Here is a 16,287-nt window from a genome sequence, read left to right as displayed (position 1 = left end):
AAAGCAGAAAGAAAACTTAGCATGAGAATTTAAGGGCTGTTTACTGATGGATAGCTAAAAACATCACCATACTTTATACGATGTCACCCCCAATAAACAAAATGTTCAAGCTGACTCCATCTGGGAGCCTTCCCGTCTGTGGCCAGAGCATACCTGCAGCATAGCCTGGGCCCCAGCCTTCACGTTTTTATTCTCCTCTTCGGTCACACACCCTCTGCTCACAGCACTCGTGAAGGAATAAGTTCGTCCCCAACTGGAAGATCGCTTGTGACCAGAACTTTCAGATGAGGTCTTTAGAAAATAACAATCAGTCAACAGAGTGGGGAGAAGCACATGTTGTGTATTTAGTTCCTTACGCTCACCGGAATTCATGAGATTACAGGTTCTAGAAGGCAAGTCTCTCTTCTATTGTGTTCACCATTCTACCTCCATCACCTAAAATGGTGCTTAGCACTTAGTATGTGCTGAAGAAATAGATAACGTTTGTCCAGTGACCCAGTGAACATGACTGTTGATTTGTTTTGATCTCATGACTAGTTATTAAGATGACCTCAATATTGAAAAATCAAATTAGGGAATTAATGTAGATATTTAAAAGTGATATACCTTTGGTTACAAGTATTTTTTAATGTTTGGTGTTAATTGCCATGACAAACACCCACTTTTAGAAAGAATTCTTAGACTAGATGTCAAAATAGCATGCCAGAAATATAAATACGACCTAAGTTTTTTTTGTGCGTCAAGTAGAGGCCCACTCGCACCTGTGGCTTTATCTAACATGGAATGAAAAGTCCATCCTGATAGCACCCCTCTCTGAGAACAGCACCCAGCCCTGAAGCGAGGCTCACTTCGCTTATTAATATTGTGTGTCACATTGGACTGTTGCTGGTATGGCCACTGTACAAGGAAAGTCTGCCAAAACATTCTAAATTTAGTTAAGTGAATATTACTTATTTAAGCATATCAATGATATGGCAGTGACATTTTTAGTCTCATACAGAGACATGCAAAGTATATTGGCTTATTCAAAGACTCTCATGCAGTAGTGAATAAAGAAGCTGCCACGCACATGTGGCCAAGCCTGAGCTTAGGATGTGACAGAGGACCTTGAACAGAGAACAGAAGCAGCCTCCCTGAGGCAGGCGCTCATCATGGAACTCAGCAACCCGAGAGCAACAGAGCTGACAACAAAGAGGTGGCCTGACTGCGACCCTTGACGGAGCAGAATACTTTGCTTTATATTTTAATACAGATGTTCCCAACTCAAACACTAAGTGATAAAATATTACCTGCTTCTTATCAGTCTCTGAAAATTCTAATTTTTCAGCATCTTCTTGGGCAACTTCTTTTATGTCTGGTTCCTCCATGAACACAGGTTTGTCCTGGAGGATCCAGTTTCTGTACACTTGAACTACTTTTCTGGTTACAGCTATGTCACAGGAAGGCAGCAAAAATGCCTAAAATGATAAGAGAAACTCCCTTTAACACAAGTTCAGGTCACCAAAGAGCCCAACAGACATTTTCAACACCCAGCACCAATCTCAGACTTTCCTTTGAAACACAGACTACACAGGGCCACATGTTCCTGTGCACACCAAACTTATCTGAGGAAAAAAGACAATTGTGTTTACGGCAGTTGCTTCAATTGGGCCAATTGTGTAACTGGGCCAGAAAACAAAATGCAATTTTTTTTTTCCACAAAATAACCAAAATGCATACCTATAGAGATATATTAATTTGCTGTATGAACAATAATAATTGTACAACTGAGAACTTTTCCCCACAAATGAGAAATAGATGATGAGATGGTAGAGATTATAGTACAGCCAGTTGTCATGTCTCTTCCCAAGTTCACATTCAGTGACACTGTTTTGGTAACTTGAATTGGCCATAGTGGGAGTAGTGGCAACAGAGAAGTTGGCAAATGTTACCAATCAGGGCTTTTGTTTTCTTTCTTTTGTCTTTTTTTGCCTTTCCCTGTCCTTTCCTTTCTCTTTCTTCCTTTCCCTTCCTTCTTTCTTTCCTCCTTCCTTCCCTCCCTTCTTTTCTTGAGAGTCAGTTGTCCAACTGGCCAGTTGTAGCATTATGCATACTTATGTGAACTTTTTAACATTAAAGAATCCCCTTACACATCTGCACACAGAATTTTTGTTTAAGGTGGTCAGAATCCAAACATAGACAACTATGTAACCCAAATTCAATATTACCTTCCTCCCAGAAAGCAAATATAAATCCCCTCTGGAGGAAAATAAAAGCACAGTAAAACCAAAATTATTTGCACAGTCTGATTAATATGATATATAGCACATTAATAAAAAAATCAGAAATGTGAGAAAAGAAGTCAACATTAATAAAATCACATTAAAAATAGATAATAATTTAAACATATAAGAGATCTAGGTAAAGTATCAGAAAAAGATGTATATGAAATTGAAAAATAAAATAACCCAAATTAAAAGCCCAGTGTAAATGGCTGACAGTAGGATGGACGTAGCTGAAGAGTAAACTGGAAAAAAAAATCCGATGAAAATATACAGAATGAAGCACAAAGGATGGCTCCATCAGAAGAGAGGTGAGAGAGAACTCAATGCAAAGGTTATCCTTTCCATGGCTGGAGATGCAGAAGGAAAGAATGAGTCAAAAGCAGCAGAAACAATATCTGAAGATAGAATGGCTGAGAATTTTACCCAAAATGATAAAACACATCAAGCCACAGATTCAATAATCACAAAGAAACACAAGCAGGATACATTCAAAGTATATTACACTAAGACTGCTGAAAACCAAAGACAATCTGAAAACCTTAAAAGGAGCCAGGGGGAAAACAGACACATTTCTTCCAAAGGAATAACCACATAACTTAGCATAACTTCTCAAAGAAACAATGAAAGCCGAAAACCAATGGAACAAAATATTCAATGTGCAGAAAGAAAACAGCTGCCGAAGTAGAATCTGACATCCATAAAGAAATAGTTCAAAAATAAAAGCAAAACAAAGACATTGTCAGATAAGAAAATGAGAACATTTTTACCAAGAGACCTAATCTAAGGGAAATACTAAAAGTTATTCTTTAAGCAGAAGGAAAATAATTCCAGGTCAGAGATTTGGGAAGAAATAAAGTGCAATAAAAATGGTAATTATTTGGATAAATCTGAATGAATAATATATATATATGAATATATATGAATAAAAAGAATAAAACTGGATAAAATAATTATAGTAGTTCTGAAGGAGATGATATATATGTATATGTATATATATATTTGTGTATATACAATACATATTATATATTCATAATATGGCATTAAATGGCATACACATACATAACAGTGGTATATAAACTGAGAAGGAGTAAATGGAACTAAAATGCATACCGAGAGGTAAAAGTTGAAATTAGCTAGATTTTAAGTTAGGGATGCATATTGTTAATGCTTAAAGTATTACAAATGAGTGTAAAAATACTTATCTAGAGGAGAAAAATAGGATGCTAAATGTAATCAGTCTGAAAAAATTAAGACAGAAAGTAGAAAGATAGTAGATGTAAACACAATTATAGCAGTTGTTACATTAAATGTAAATGCAATAATGCTCCAATCAAAAGATGGAGATTATAAGGTTGGATTTTAAAAACTATTAAAAAGACCACATGCCATTTATAAGAGGACATCCAAAACATATGAAAAGGGAACGTTGAAAGCAAAAAGTTAGAAAAAGATCACCATGAAAATACTAACCAAAAGAAAACTGGAGAGCTATACTCAGAACAGGCAAGAACAATTTTGAGGCAAAAAAAAAAAAAAGGCATTATTAGAGAAAAAAAAAGTTCTTAATGATAAAAGATTCAATTCAAAGGAACATATAATAATTCTAAATCTGTATTGCAACTAAGAATTTTACTTAGTAAAATTCATATTCATATATATCAAATACTGATAAACTGTGAACATAGACAAACCCACAGTCAGAGTAGGATATTTCTCAGCTGAGAAAAGAGCAGACAAAAATAACAAGGATAGGGCTTCCCTGGTGGCGCAGTGGTTGAGAGTCCGCCTGCCAATGCAGGGGACACGGGTTCGTGCCCCAGTCCGGGAAGATCCCACTTGCCGCAGAGCGGCTGGGCCCGTGAGCCATGGCCGCTGAGCCTGCGCGTCCAGAGCCTGTGCTCCGCAACGGGAGAGCCCACAACAGTGAGAGGCCCGCGTACCGCAAAAAAATAAAAATAACAAGGATAGAAGAGAGCTGAACACATACATCAGACCTTCTCACTCTCCTCCACGTCTCAATCTCTCATACTCTTCCTCTCTTTGTCTCTCCAAGGTGCATTCAGGATAATTTCTTCAGACCTGTCATCAAATGCATTCCCTCTTCAGCTGTATCTAATCTGCTATTAAACCTACCCATTGAAATTTTCCTTTAATATTTCAATTATTACATTTTTTTCATCATTAGAAGTTCTATTTTCTTCCTATTCATATCTGCTTAGTCATCTGTTATGGTTTCTTGTTTTCTGCAAACATTTTCAAGCTTGTCTTTTATTTCTTTAAACGTGTTAAACATATTCATTCTAAAGTCTCAATTGTATAACTGAAATCCTTGTGAGGTTTTCTTGCCTCTTCTGATTTGTTTATCTAGAAAAGTTTTGATGTATAAATTGCTAAGAGGAAGAAAGTGACCTGAAATTATTATAGCCAGCTAAACTACTGTTCATGTGCAAAGGCAAAAAGAAAACATTACCCATCACAAAAGGACTCAAGGTAGATAAACAACAAGGATTTACTATATAGCACAGGGAACTACATTCAGTATCTTGTATTGATAATAACCTATAATGGAAATGAATCTGAAAAAGAATATATATCTTCTGTATTCTATATTCTGTATGTCATATATATTCTATATTCCATATTCTATGTGTTATATTCTATATGTTATATTCTATGTAATATATGTTTTATATATATATATATATATATATATATAAGTGAGTCACTTTGCTGTATACCTGAAACTAACACAATATTGTAAATCAACTATAGTTCAATAAATAAATAAGTAGGACTCAGGGAATAGAGCTGCCAATACAACTACTTGAAAACACCACTCAGTGACAAAACGAGACCAACCAAGAAGTCAATCAAAGCAAGTATTTTAGGGCTGTGGACACCAGGAGGAACGAATTTGTCAAAATACAGAACAAAGATTAAATGCCTCTGCCCATCAGGATTCCAAAATCAACTGCAAATGTAAATTTACAATATAATGCATATTTATATATTCATTATATTATAAATTTATAATATAATGAAATCAGCAGATGGGGAGATGAGGCTCAAAAAAATACAAGGCTGCTAAGCTCTTCACGTTTCATAACAAGAAATCAAGTGCCACCTAACATTAAAACATGCAGGTAAAAAGTGATTCCAATATTTTAATGCTATTATAATCTTTTTATTATAGACACGTCTTCTAGCAATTAATATTTCTTGTGGTAAAGGAATATTTACTGGAATTTCAACAATTCCTTTGGGTTTGCTGTCTTCTCTTCTGTTAAATTCAGGTAAAAATAAAATTCAGAACTACCCATTAAAACTGCATTAAAGATTCACTCAGAATTAAAGGTTCCATTGTCATAAAGCTATTCTGAGGTCCCCCACCCCAACCCTGCCACTTCCACACACCTGTCGTGGCCCCTGCCTTCACCTTGGTCAACCTCTGTCTAATTCTCCTGTTTCTGTCCACGACTGCCTGCCTGCCTGTCTACCCATCCCTGCCAGCCAAATTCTACCTCTGTCTGCCCGTCTACCTGCACCCACCCACCTGTCTGGCTACACCTTCCTGCTTATCTCCACCTCTGCTGGCTGGCCAGTCTGCACCTTCCTGTCTGTTCTACGCCTGCCTGCCAGTTCGTTTATGTCTATCAGCTCATCTGTAAGCCCTCCTGTCTAACCGTCCACCAGGCTGCTTCCTGTCTGTTCATATCCTGTCTCACCCTGTCCTCTCTGCTGGTCTCTCATGCTGCCAGGCCAGCAGCCATCTATACACACAGAGAAATACCGAGAATGATGCTCTTCTAACACTGATAACAGTTACTTGGATGGCAGTGCTTGAGTGATTTGTTTTTGGCTTTCTACACTATACTTATATCTATAGAAAGATACTATCTTTATCTAATGAATTCATCTTTTTTTAATAAAAATAAAGTTGCTCTTTAAAATAAAACCAAACCACCAACAAAACAACCTAGTGAACAAACATCCTTTAGAGCAGTACTTTCATTTCAGATCATAACCTAAGTAAGACATTTTCCATAAGGATATATGCACTTGTGTATGTAGTATACACAAAAATAAGTCAGAAGTTTCACAAGGAAATACTAATTCTTACAATATGCACTGTGCTGTGAGTCTTTTTGGTCTGTTCTATTTTACTCTATTTCATTAATTTTTAAAAAAATACTGGCTCTTGACCCACTACATTGATTTCATGACCAACAAATGATCACATAAGGTAGCCTGAAAAACAGCAGTTAGGAGACAAGTTTCTGGTGGAGTGACCCAGGGATCAGAACCGCACTCCTGACACACTGCACCCGCCCAACCTGCCTGCTGGAGACTGCCTTGAAACTTGCCAAGCCTCATCTCCCTCAGGAACCATCTACGGCCACCGCCTTCAACTCACTGAACCATCCAGGCTGAGGTGACTGCTCCGTCAGCCCTGCCCTGAGCCGCCCAGCCCCAGTGGTCCTCGTGGGCCTTTGTTCCCACATCATGCGTGTGGACATCTGACCTGCCTCTTGCGCTGTTCTCTGTTACGTACACACACATCTTAACGCCACACTGAAAACGTGCACTTCTTGAATGAATGCACATTTTTAAACTTTAACAGCCTTTAGGCTTAGTCTCTGAAGAATTTAAAATTAAAAAAGAAATTATTATAAAAGAAGTCACATTTTGTCTTCCATAAAAGAAAACTTCATCATTGACCAAGAGAGGGCAATAAAACGCAATGTTCAAACCCATGCCCCTTTTCCCAAATGTCTCTATTTCAGTATTTTAACAATGCATAATAATCATATTTGAAATTTCATATAAGCTTTCAAATTATATTTGATTAAGAATAATTATAGGGCTTCCCTGATGGCGCAGTGGTTGAGAGTCCACCTGTCGATGCAGGGGACACGGGTTTGTGCCCCGGTCCGGGAGGATCCCACATGCCGCGGAGCGGCTGGGCCCGTGAGCCATGGCCGCTGAGCCTGCGCGTCCGGAGCCTGTGCTCCGCAACGGGAGAGGCCACAACAGTGAGAGGCCCGCGTACCGCAAAAAAAAAAGAAAAAAAAGAATAATTATAAAATGTAAACGTTTTTGAATTTCATGATACAAAGATGGCTCATAACTTCAGGCATAAGTAGTCTGCAGTTACCTCAATGATGCAGTTTCTACTTCAAAACTGAATTTACACTGGAGTTAGGATTTTGATTGAATCTAGAACTTAGAACACACTATTGCTAGGGGTGGAATGCCAATAATGGATGCAAATGGAACTTTGTGTATAATAAATAAATAAATACGCAATACAGGTAGAACCACATCAATTTAGCACTTCTCTCTCGTGCAAAATTGAGAAGCTTTGTTAATGATATCTGATTTTAAGTATTTGTATCCAAGGGTTTAAAACATTACTCTAGATCAGGATCAGCAAACTATGATCCACATGCAAATGCAGCCTGCCACTTAATTTCTGTAAGTAAGGTTTTACGGGAAAACAGCCATGCTTGCTTGTTCCATGTTGTCCGTGGCCACTTTCTCACCATTTTCTTAAGTAGAAATGTTTTATTGATTAAAATACAAAATACAGTAAAACCTCCAGACTGCTGTGGATTGTGCTGGGACTGTCACTCTCGGTGGATGTTTCTTTCCTATAAGTCTCAGAGGTGAAGGTTTCCTCATTCCCCACGCGGGTCTCGCCTCCGTGGGAAGCTCTTGGCGGTCCACGTGCATCGCTCATGCGTGAACAGGCTCCTCCTCTTCTCCCCCCAACAGGTTTCTGCCATCCGAGGGCCTCCCCCTCTGCTCGGGGCACAGACTAAGTGACTATCCGCTCATCACATACAAGCTCTCCATTTCCCGGGGCACCGGTTCCAAGACACAGGTGGCCAACGGCTGCTCCGATGTGCCAGGCCATTGTCTCACCCCATCAAGGTCCTGCTTCCTATGTCCGAAGCTGCAGCTGAGGGTTTCTGCCCAGCAGCACTACTGCCTTGTGGGCACACGTGTCATGGGCGGGGGGGTTGAGGGGATGCTGTCCTGTGCACCACAGATGCTTAAAGTCATCCAGGCTCCCTCCCACTAGATGCCAGTAGCAGCACCTCCCTCCCCATTGTGACAGTCACACACGTGTCCAGTCACACACATGTCCAGACAGTGAATCAGCTGCAGCGGTGGGCAGGCTGCTCGCCGGCTGCTCTGACCTCTCCAGCATCCGCCCTTGCTGCACCTGTTTTCTTGTCTGCACTTCTGCTCATCCCGACACCTTCTCACCTGCCAGTTTCCACCAAAGGTCAATTATTTCAAAGTCTTGGCCTCGGCTCCTTTCCTTCCTCTGAATCCCCTCCCCAGCCTCCTTTTTCCCCTCAGGCCATAAATACCTCTACTAGAGGTGCCTGCCATATATATGCCTCTGTGGGCAAAGTCCAGCTGTGCAGGAACCTGCAGCTCGTGAGCTCCTACAGCCCTGGAACAACCCAGCCTCGGGCCGTCTCGGCTGTGCTCGCGCGCCCGCTGCGGGGGGTTCAGGAACGGCTTTCTCCCTGCCTCCCTCTGGGTTTAAAGTTTGTTTTGGAAACACGAGGTAGTTGCAGGATGATTTTGTTCAAATATAAAATCTTCCCACCCCATGTAGGAATTTTACAAAAACCAAAGTCATAAAAACAAAATTAAAAATTACCAAAAAGCCCAAATCATACCCCTCCACATGACACATTAAATGCGGGATTAGAGAAATCATTATGGAGTTGTGTGATGGAGCCCAACTTATCGATTATATTTCTTGGAGTAGTGTGAGTGAAAGAACAAGAACAAAAACCTCTTCAGCTTCGTGACCACACACACACACACACACACACACACACACACACACACACTCTCACCTGGCGGAACACTTCGTTCACGAAGTTGATGTAGCCACGCGTGGACAGGAGGATGCGCTGGACCATCTCGTACACGGCGCGGTGCTCCTCCTCAACGCCACAGACGCTGCAGCTGCTGAGCCGGCGCTCGGACAAGGTGCCGCTGTCCGAGTGGCTTCTGTCCTGCTCGGTCGCCCCGCCGCTGTCCAGCTCTGGCGCCCGCTCCGGCACCGCACCTCCACCCCCGACGGTCTGCAAGAAAGGCACCCGCTCCTGAGTGATCCTCCCAGACTCCAGAACACCTGGCAAGACTGAAGGCTTGCCTTGTTTTCAGGGACTCCGGTTACCATGCAGTTGAAGAGCAGCTGAAACGCAGCCCTGCTCGGAGCACAAGGGACTCCAGGACCTGCACTTACCCACTTTCTAATTCACCAACTAACCTCCTCCCCAACTAAGTTATTTTAATGGGAAAAGCATTGCAGGGAGGGAGGCTGCGAAATGTTATCAGCCTAAAACGTTTGGTTTATATCTGTAAAATCACAGAATAAATTAACGTGTAAATGAATTCACCTCTGGTCTCCACCCTTCAGCACTTAATCTACCGTCACAGAGATTTGAAAATTTGCTGGACTTTTTGCAGCCACAGTGCTGGGAAGCTTCATCTGATTCACATGAGTAAGTGACACCTTGATCGGAGGAGCGTCAATATCTTTAAAGAGTATTTTATGAGAAGGACCTTGATCTGAGTTTTATGTTCAGAATCTCGGATCAAACTTAACTAAAATATTTATAAAACTTTAAATATTCAGAGGCTTTAGGAGCACAAAGCAATAAAATAATCTATGTAAGCATTCACAAAGTTTAATTTGTGTTTTGCTCTCATTTCCCCCAGAATTAAAGATTTCCTCCAAACACAAGATACATGTAATTTTGCTTCAATCTTTGTAAATGACAGTAGTATTATTCTTTTGTGTCAAAAATATATAACCCAAATACCACTAAAATTCTACCTACTGTGAATATTTTTTACAAGAAGTGACAAGAAATGAGTCGTACAAAATAACTTCAGTAACTACCAAGGACAGTTTGAAAGCAAAGCAGATATCCAAAAAATAATCTCTAGAGAAAATTAATAGAAAATTATATTGATAGTAACTTTTCTCTTCATGCCTGGGATATTAAGCCTGTGTGGCTTATCAAAGGCACTGCCACACTGTGCAGTGAGCTACCCTATAGAAATTATTTCATCTTTTCGATGGGTCAACTACCTTGCAGAGAAAAATAAAATTTTACTCATTTTTACTGATATACACACATTTTTAATCTGTAAAGCATGGAGGTTGGATTAAATCTAATGTCCTTTATGGTTTAATAAACTGTGACTTTTTGATCAATAACTTTCATTTTCCCAACAGGCCAAAAAAAAAAAAAGTACACACATACTTACATAGAAAATTTTAAATGGCCACAAATTCTTTGGCACTCCCTCTGCAGAAGGGGGAAATCTGCATCCCCTCCTTTGGATCCCCACTGGCTGGGGGACAGAGTTAACCAGCAGAACGGAAGGGTGGCGGGGACCTGTGCCTTCTCGGGCCCCGGGCCCAGGAGGCTGACCACTCCCGCTTGGCATCTCTGTGAACTTTTGCTCTCGGAGCCCTAAGCGGCCAGGGAAGAAGTCCAACTGCCTCGCTAGAGGGGCTACGTGGAAAGGGAGGCCCAGTAGAGCCCAGCCTTCCAGCTGCACCCACCAGAGTAACAGGCACGGGAATGAAGTCATCCTGGACCCTCCGGACCAGCCAGCCACTGACCACCGCCCACTGACCTCAGCTAATGCCACATGAAATACACAAATTGTCCAACCAAATCCCACCCAAATTCCTGACCCAGAAAGGGAAATAAGTAATATGATTAAAGGGTGGTTGTTTGAAGCCACTCCATTTTGAGGTCATTAGATAACGAATTAGATAACACAGCAATTAGATAACTAAAATCATGTACATAAAGAATTATGTTTAAAGGCACCAAATTGTTTTTAAAAAGTGAGCTCTGTGATCCAAATAGAACATAATGATAACACAGATGAACTTCCCATCATGTCATAAATTGAAAACTACTCTTGATAAAACAGTGCTTTTCTCAGCCTCCACTAGTTCACACCAGCAAAAGGCTGCTTTCCAAAAACATCTGTATGATTTAACAGACATTTATAATTATAGTAAGTGATGAGAGTGGAAACAAACTGGTAATTCAAGCTTAATCATTTCTTGCCTCTTTTCTGAAGATTAACAATAAAAGCATGAATACGAATTAACTACAGACAGAGGTCCATTTTCTGCCCACTACAATCAACCTGGAATTCTCAACTATAATTTAGTATTAGTTGATTCTGGTGGTAAATATAAAGATGCTTTTTACCTCTTTGCCATATGATGAAGGCTTAGCCAGTGAAGCAGACATATCTGCTTGGACTAGGTCTGTGCTGTTAGGGCTCAGGAAATTGCATGATACAGGCTCCACTTAATCCCTCCCCTCCCCACCCTGGTTTCCTCTCAACCCATGGCTCATACTGAGACTTGCTCACCCTCAGGGTCAGGCCAGATGAGGACACGCACAAAGCAGGTGTGAAACGAGGATGCAGCTGCCGTTCTGCTGGTGATGCCTGATGCCACTCAATTCCCCGTCATGATTTGCCCACGGGGTTGGAGGCAGCCTACGCTTGCCTTGATAGAAGTAAGAACACAGAGCACTAGAGTGGCAGTCAACAGACAGGTGGGTCTGTGTGATACACAAGCTTCCCCAGCGGTGTCAAGTTGTGTGATTCACCTTTCCTAACTGTTCACCCCATAAGATACAACAATTTCGGGAAACCCACAGCCCATGAATCATTACTGAAGGGCTGGCTCAGAATTAGTAAAAGTGGTACTTTAACACTGTAACTAAAGAGTTATCATACAAATAAGTGCGATCAACTGTCTTAGTATCGGACACTCTTTTTCATTCCCTCATGGACTTCTTTGGGTTTTAATGCTTAATTAATGTGCTACTGAAATTTTAAAATCACGACTCCGCTTCCTCTAATACGTGCTGGAGTACTTCTATATCATACAAAAATGAATTACAAAGGAATAAATAATAGTTCACTGAAAACACTTTCGGCTGAGATGAAGCACCAAGAATGTTCAGGTTTGAAAGGGGGATTTGTGGTCATTGTTGCCAACATGGTACCAGATTTCCAGGTAACCGTATTCTCGCTCTCCCATGAATGATGCCACCAAACAAGAATATCTGTCAAACCACATTCTCCGAGGGCTAAGTGAGCTAATTCCTTTCCTCCCTGGTGAAAAATACTTTCAAAGTTATTAGTTCTAGATCAAAAGGAAGTAAATTCACTTTGGAAAAACACACACACAAAAACCCCCATACATGACCTTTAACACAGTAATAGTGGCAAAAGTGTGAACTCTATTTGGAAGCAGCATTTAAAATATTGTTTTAAAGGGCTTTTATAGAGCAGTACTTTCTTTGAAAAGAGATTCTGGATCACCTGACTTAGACAGTGATGTTCACTTTACACGGGTAAAATTATATTAAACTTGAAACTCCAAACAAAAACTTTCAGGAGATAAATACAATTACATGTGCTTTTATTCCTGCAACTCCATTTCCAAAATTTAATATTCAGTTGTTTAAACTGCTTTTTCTCCTGTATGATGTAAATGAGGAGCAGAACATACAGTAGACACACGTGAGATGAGAGGGAAAACAGAATTGTAAGGCAGAAACGGAAACACAAGGAGACAGGTCGGCTGAATAATGACCAAGATGTCTACGCGCCCGGAATCCCGGAACCTTTGACTGCGCTGCCTTACGTGGCAGAAGGGCCTGAGCAGATGTGACTAAATTAGGGATTTTGAGATAGGGGGAGGACCCTGAATTACTTGGGTGGTCCCAATGTAACCACAAGGACCCACAAGGAGGCAGGAGGAGCAGACACAGAGAAGGTGATGTGAAGATGGAAATAGAGGGAGAAATGATGTGAGGAGGGGCGGTGAGCTGGGGAATGCAGCAGCCTCTGGAGGCCAGGTAAGGCAAGAGCATGGACCCCCTCCCCGCCCCAGAACCTCCAGAGGGAACACAGAGCTGCCCACACCTTGATTTTAGCCCACTGAGACCGGTTCTGGCTTTCTGGCTTCCAGAGCTGTAAGACAACACATTTGTGGTGATTAGCTACAGTAGCAGCAGGAAACTAACATAACAACTGACTGCAAGGTGTATTAACAGCCTGGACCACAGCAGTGGCCATGTTTGGGCATGGCCACCTTCAGGGCACAGTAGCCGTGGGCCTGGATGGTGTCTGCCCAGCATCCCTTCCCCCCTCATGGAACCCCAGTGCTCGGCACCTCACCCCTCGCATGCAGCGCACCTGCCTCACAGGAAGCTGAGCCCCGGCACCAGGGGAGCCTTCTGCTTCCTGGAAGCTGGTCACCGCCCCCCTGGGCTGTTCACATCCCCAGAGCTGAACCAATCAGCAACTTATTTTTGTCCTCAGAGTACACAGGTAACCTAAATTGTTCCCCAAAGACAAAAGGGAAGGGCTCTGCACTTCTGGACTGTCTTTAAACATGAACTAGGAAAGCAGGGTCCCAGCTGCTGCTGCAACCTTCAGGGAGGAGCAGAGGGAAAGGGCGAAGGAGAGAACAAGGGAGAGGGCAGGCACCAGCCACAGCCTCGGCCATCCTCACCTTGAGCTGCTCTTTTATGAGACTGAAACATTTCTTTTATGGATATGACAGTTTGAGTTCTGGTGCCTTTTTCCTGTTAGGGTGCTAAAACTCTCCTAACCGACTCAGGAGGTCAGAACCTTATGACACTTTTAGCTATATAATAAAAGGAAATGAGTCACAAGTGTGAAGAGTCAACAGGAAAAAAATTAGAACCTGGAGGCAGTGGTTAATTTGCTAGTCTTGCTACTTCTCATCCTCCAAATGTATTTTTCAAGAATGAGCAACTTATTTTCAATAAATACAGGTGATGATTTTCTGAAATTTTGAAACTAGGCAGGAAAAATTACATCCTTTCTACGATAGCGTTTTGAATTGCCTGCATAACCACATTAAGACGCCATGAAAAATTTATCAGAGTGTGACTGAGTTTCTTATATTTCCTACAGATTTTTGTCTACCTGAGGATTTTTAGCTTTTGTCTACCTGATGGGTGAATAAAGGCCTCTCATTGTGGCTCAGAACTAACTGTGTTTTCCTGACTGCTGGAGAGATCCAGGGCCATTTTTATTTCCTCTTCTGTGAATTGCCTTTCACCTCCTTTGTCCATTTTCAGTTAACTTATTTGTCTTCATGTCTATTCATAGGTGCTCTTTATACAGCAGAGACTATGAACAGGCATGATGTGACCAATGTTTTCACAGTCTATTGTTTGGGCCTGGCTTTATGTTATCTTTTGACATTAGAAATCTTTTTCTATTTATTATTTATTTATTTATTTATTTTGCGGTGAGTGGGCCTCTCACTGTTGTGGCCTCTCCCGTTGCGGAGCACAGGCTCCGGACGCGCAGGCTCAGCGGCCATGGCTCACGGGCCCAGCCGCTCTACGGCATGTGGGATCTTCCCGGACCAGGGCACGAACCCGTGTCCCCTGCATCGGCAGGTGGACTCTCAACCACTGCGCCACCAGGGAAGCCCTATTTTTTAAAATAAAGTCAAACCTCGATTAGTCTTTGGTTTGCGGGTTTCATCTCTACCAAAGGTGGTCTCCCACTTCCCAAATTTATACATTCTCCTAGATTTTTTCCTAAGTTCTTTATCACTTTGTTTTTATATTTAGACCTTAAGTCAACTTAGGCCTTAAACCAATGTGACCAAGTACTTATGTACGTGATATGAAGTGAGATTCTGAGAAAGGGACAGACCGAGGGACAGACAGACAGTTTCCTCTGGCTTCCAGCGCTGCAGATTTCATTAGATATTTGGTGCTAATCTCAGTGTCATTCTTTTGAAATAACTGCAGTTCCTGTTTGGAAGTCTAGCATTTTTCCTTAATCCCTGGATGTCAAATGTCTGCTTAGGTTGGTGTCTGTTTTGCTAATTCTTCCTGGGACTCAAAAGCCCTCTCAGTTTAAGGCATGACTTTTTTTTTTAGCTTAGGTAAACTTTTCTTACTGTTCGTTCGATTATTACTTCTCATTCTTTTCTCCTTCTGTCCTCACAATATCTGCAAGGTAGGTCTGCACCTAAGGTTTTATCTATTAGTTTCTATTTCCATCTCTGATTTTTTTATCAGTGTTGTGGGATATTTCGTCAGAAAACCAATTTTGTTCTCAGCAGTGATCATTACCATTTAGAGTTTACCTACTAAATTTTTAAATTCAGAAATTGAAGGGTTTTTAAAACTTTCTTTTAGCGAGTCTTTTGTTGTTCTTATTACGGAGCCTGTGCTCTGGACCGGCTCGGTGCGCTGCCATCAGGGTACTGAGTGCCCCTCGGGGAGCGCACCCTCCAGCCCAGGCCGACATCACACATCTGGGAACTGCAGAGCAGCAGCCAACCGGCACTAAGTGGACCACACTTCCTGCCCCTGTTCTTGGCGCCAGTGAAACAAAGCACACGAAACCATGACTCCTCCACACAGCGGCCTCTCTGACTTCCACAAGTGGTCCAGCTCTGCCTGCACAAAGGCCTGAAGCCACACAGCCTGCCGGGAAAGCCCCACGTGTCTGACCAATGCCACTGAGAGAGGGAAGCACCGCAGCCCCCAGGTGAGAAGACGGCTTCACCCAGGCCTCAGGGAGACACAGCCCCCTCTTCTGGGGACCCCACAGTGGCTCAACAACCACCCGAAATCCTGAGCTGCTGACCCACCCCTTCCCTCCCTGAGATCCCAGAGGGCACCTGGGATCCTAGCAGTCTCAGGGGTCCTCTCCATGGACCACCTCACAATTCCTGAGGACCCTGCTGGGGCTGGGAGGAACAAGGCAAGAGAGGCCCTCGGCGTCATGCTCAAGGTCACTGGGGCCCGAGTGAAGCACGGGAGGTGAGAGGGAGCCAGGAGCGCACAGGTCAGCCACCTGCTCAGAAGGCCTCCCTCGGCCCCAGGGTCGCCTTGTCATGGCAACACCAACAGAGCACAGCAAGTGCTTCCAACTCACG

The 16,287-nt window shown here is 42.2% G+C and overlaps 1 protein-coding gene across 4 annotated transcripts in view; it reads right to left on the bottom strand.

Annotated features, from left to right (window-relative positions):
* The window catches only part of RALGAPA2 (Ral GTPase activating protein catalytic subunit alpha 2), a 282,721-nt gene that overhangs the window by 199,814 nt on the left and 66,620 nt on the right, over positions 1–16,287 (bottom strand). For all 4 annotated transcript variants that reach the window (XR_013831632.1, XM_079945309.1, XM_079945307.1 and 1 more), the window contains 3 exons: positions 9,146–9,376; positions 1,290–1,457; positions 154–291 (listed from right to left, as the gene is read on the bottom strand). Coding sequence is in view for 3 of the 4 variants with exons in the window: in XM_079945309.1 (XP_079801435.1) it covers positions 154–291; positions 1,290–1,457; positions 9,146–9,376 (537 nt within the window). In the remaining variant the exon portion in view is untranslated. The remainder of the gene's footprint in view (positions 1–153; positions 292–1,289; positions 1,458–9,145; positions 9,377–16,287) is intronic.

Source organism: Stenella coeruleoalba, assembly GCF_951394435.1.
Source record: "Stenella coeruleoalba genome assembly, chromosome: 15".
Classification (NCBI taxonomy): Eukaryota; Metazoa; Chordata; class Mammalia; order Artiodactyla; family Delphinidae; genus Stenella; species Stenella coeruleoalba.
The sequence above is the reverse complement of the archived record's forward strand: the minus strand, read 5'-3'. Positions and strand labels throughout refer to the sequence as shown.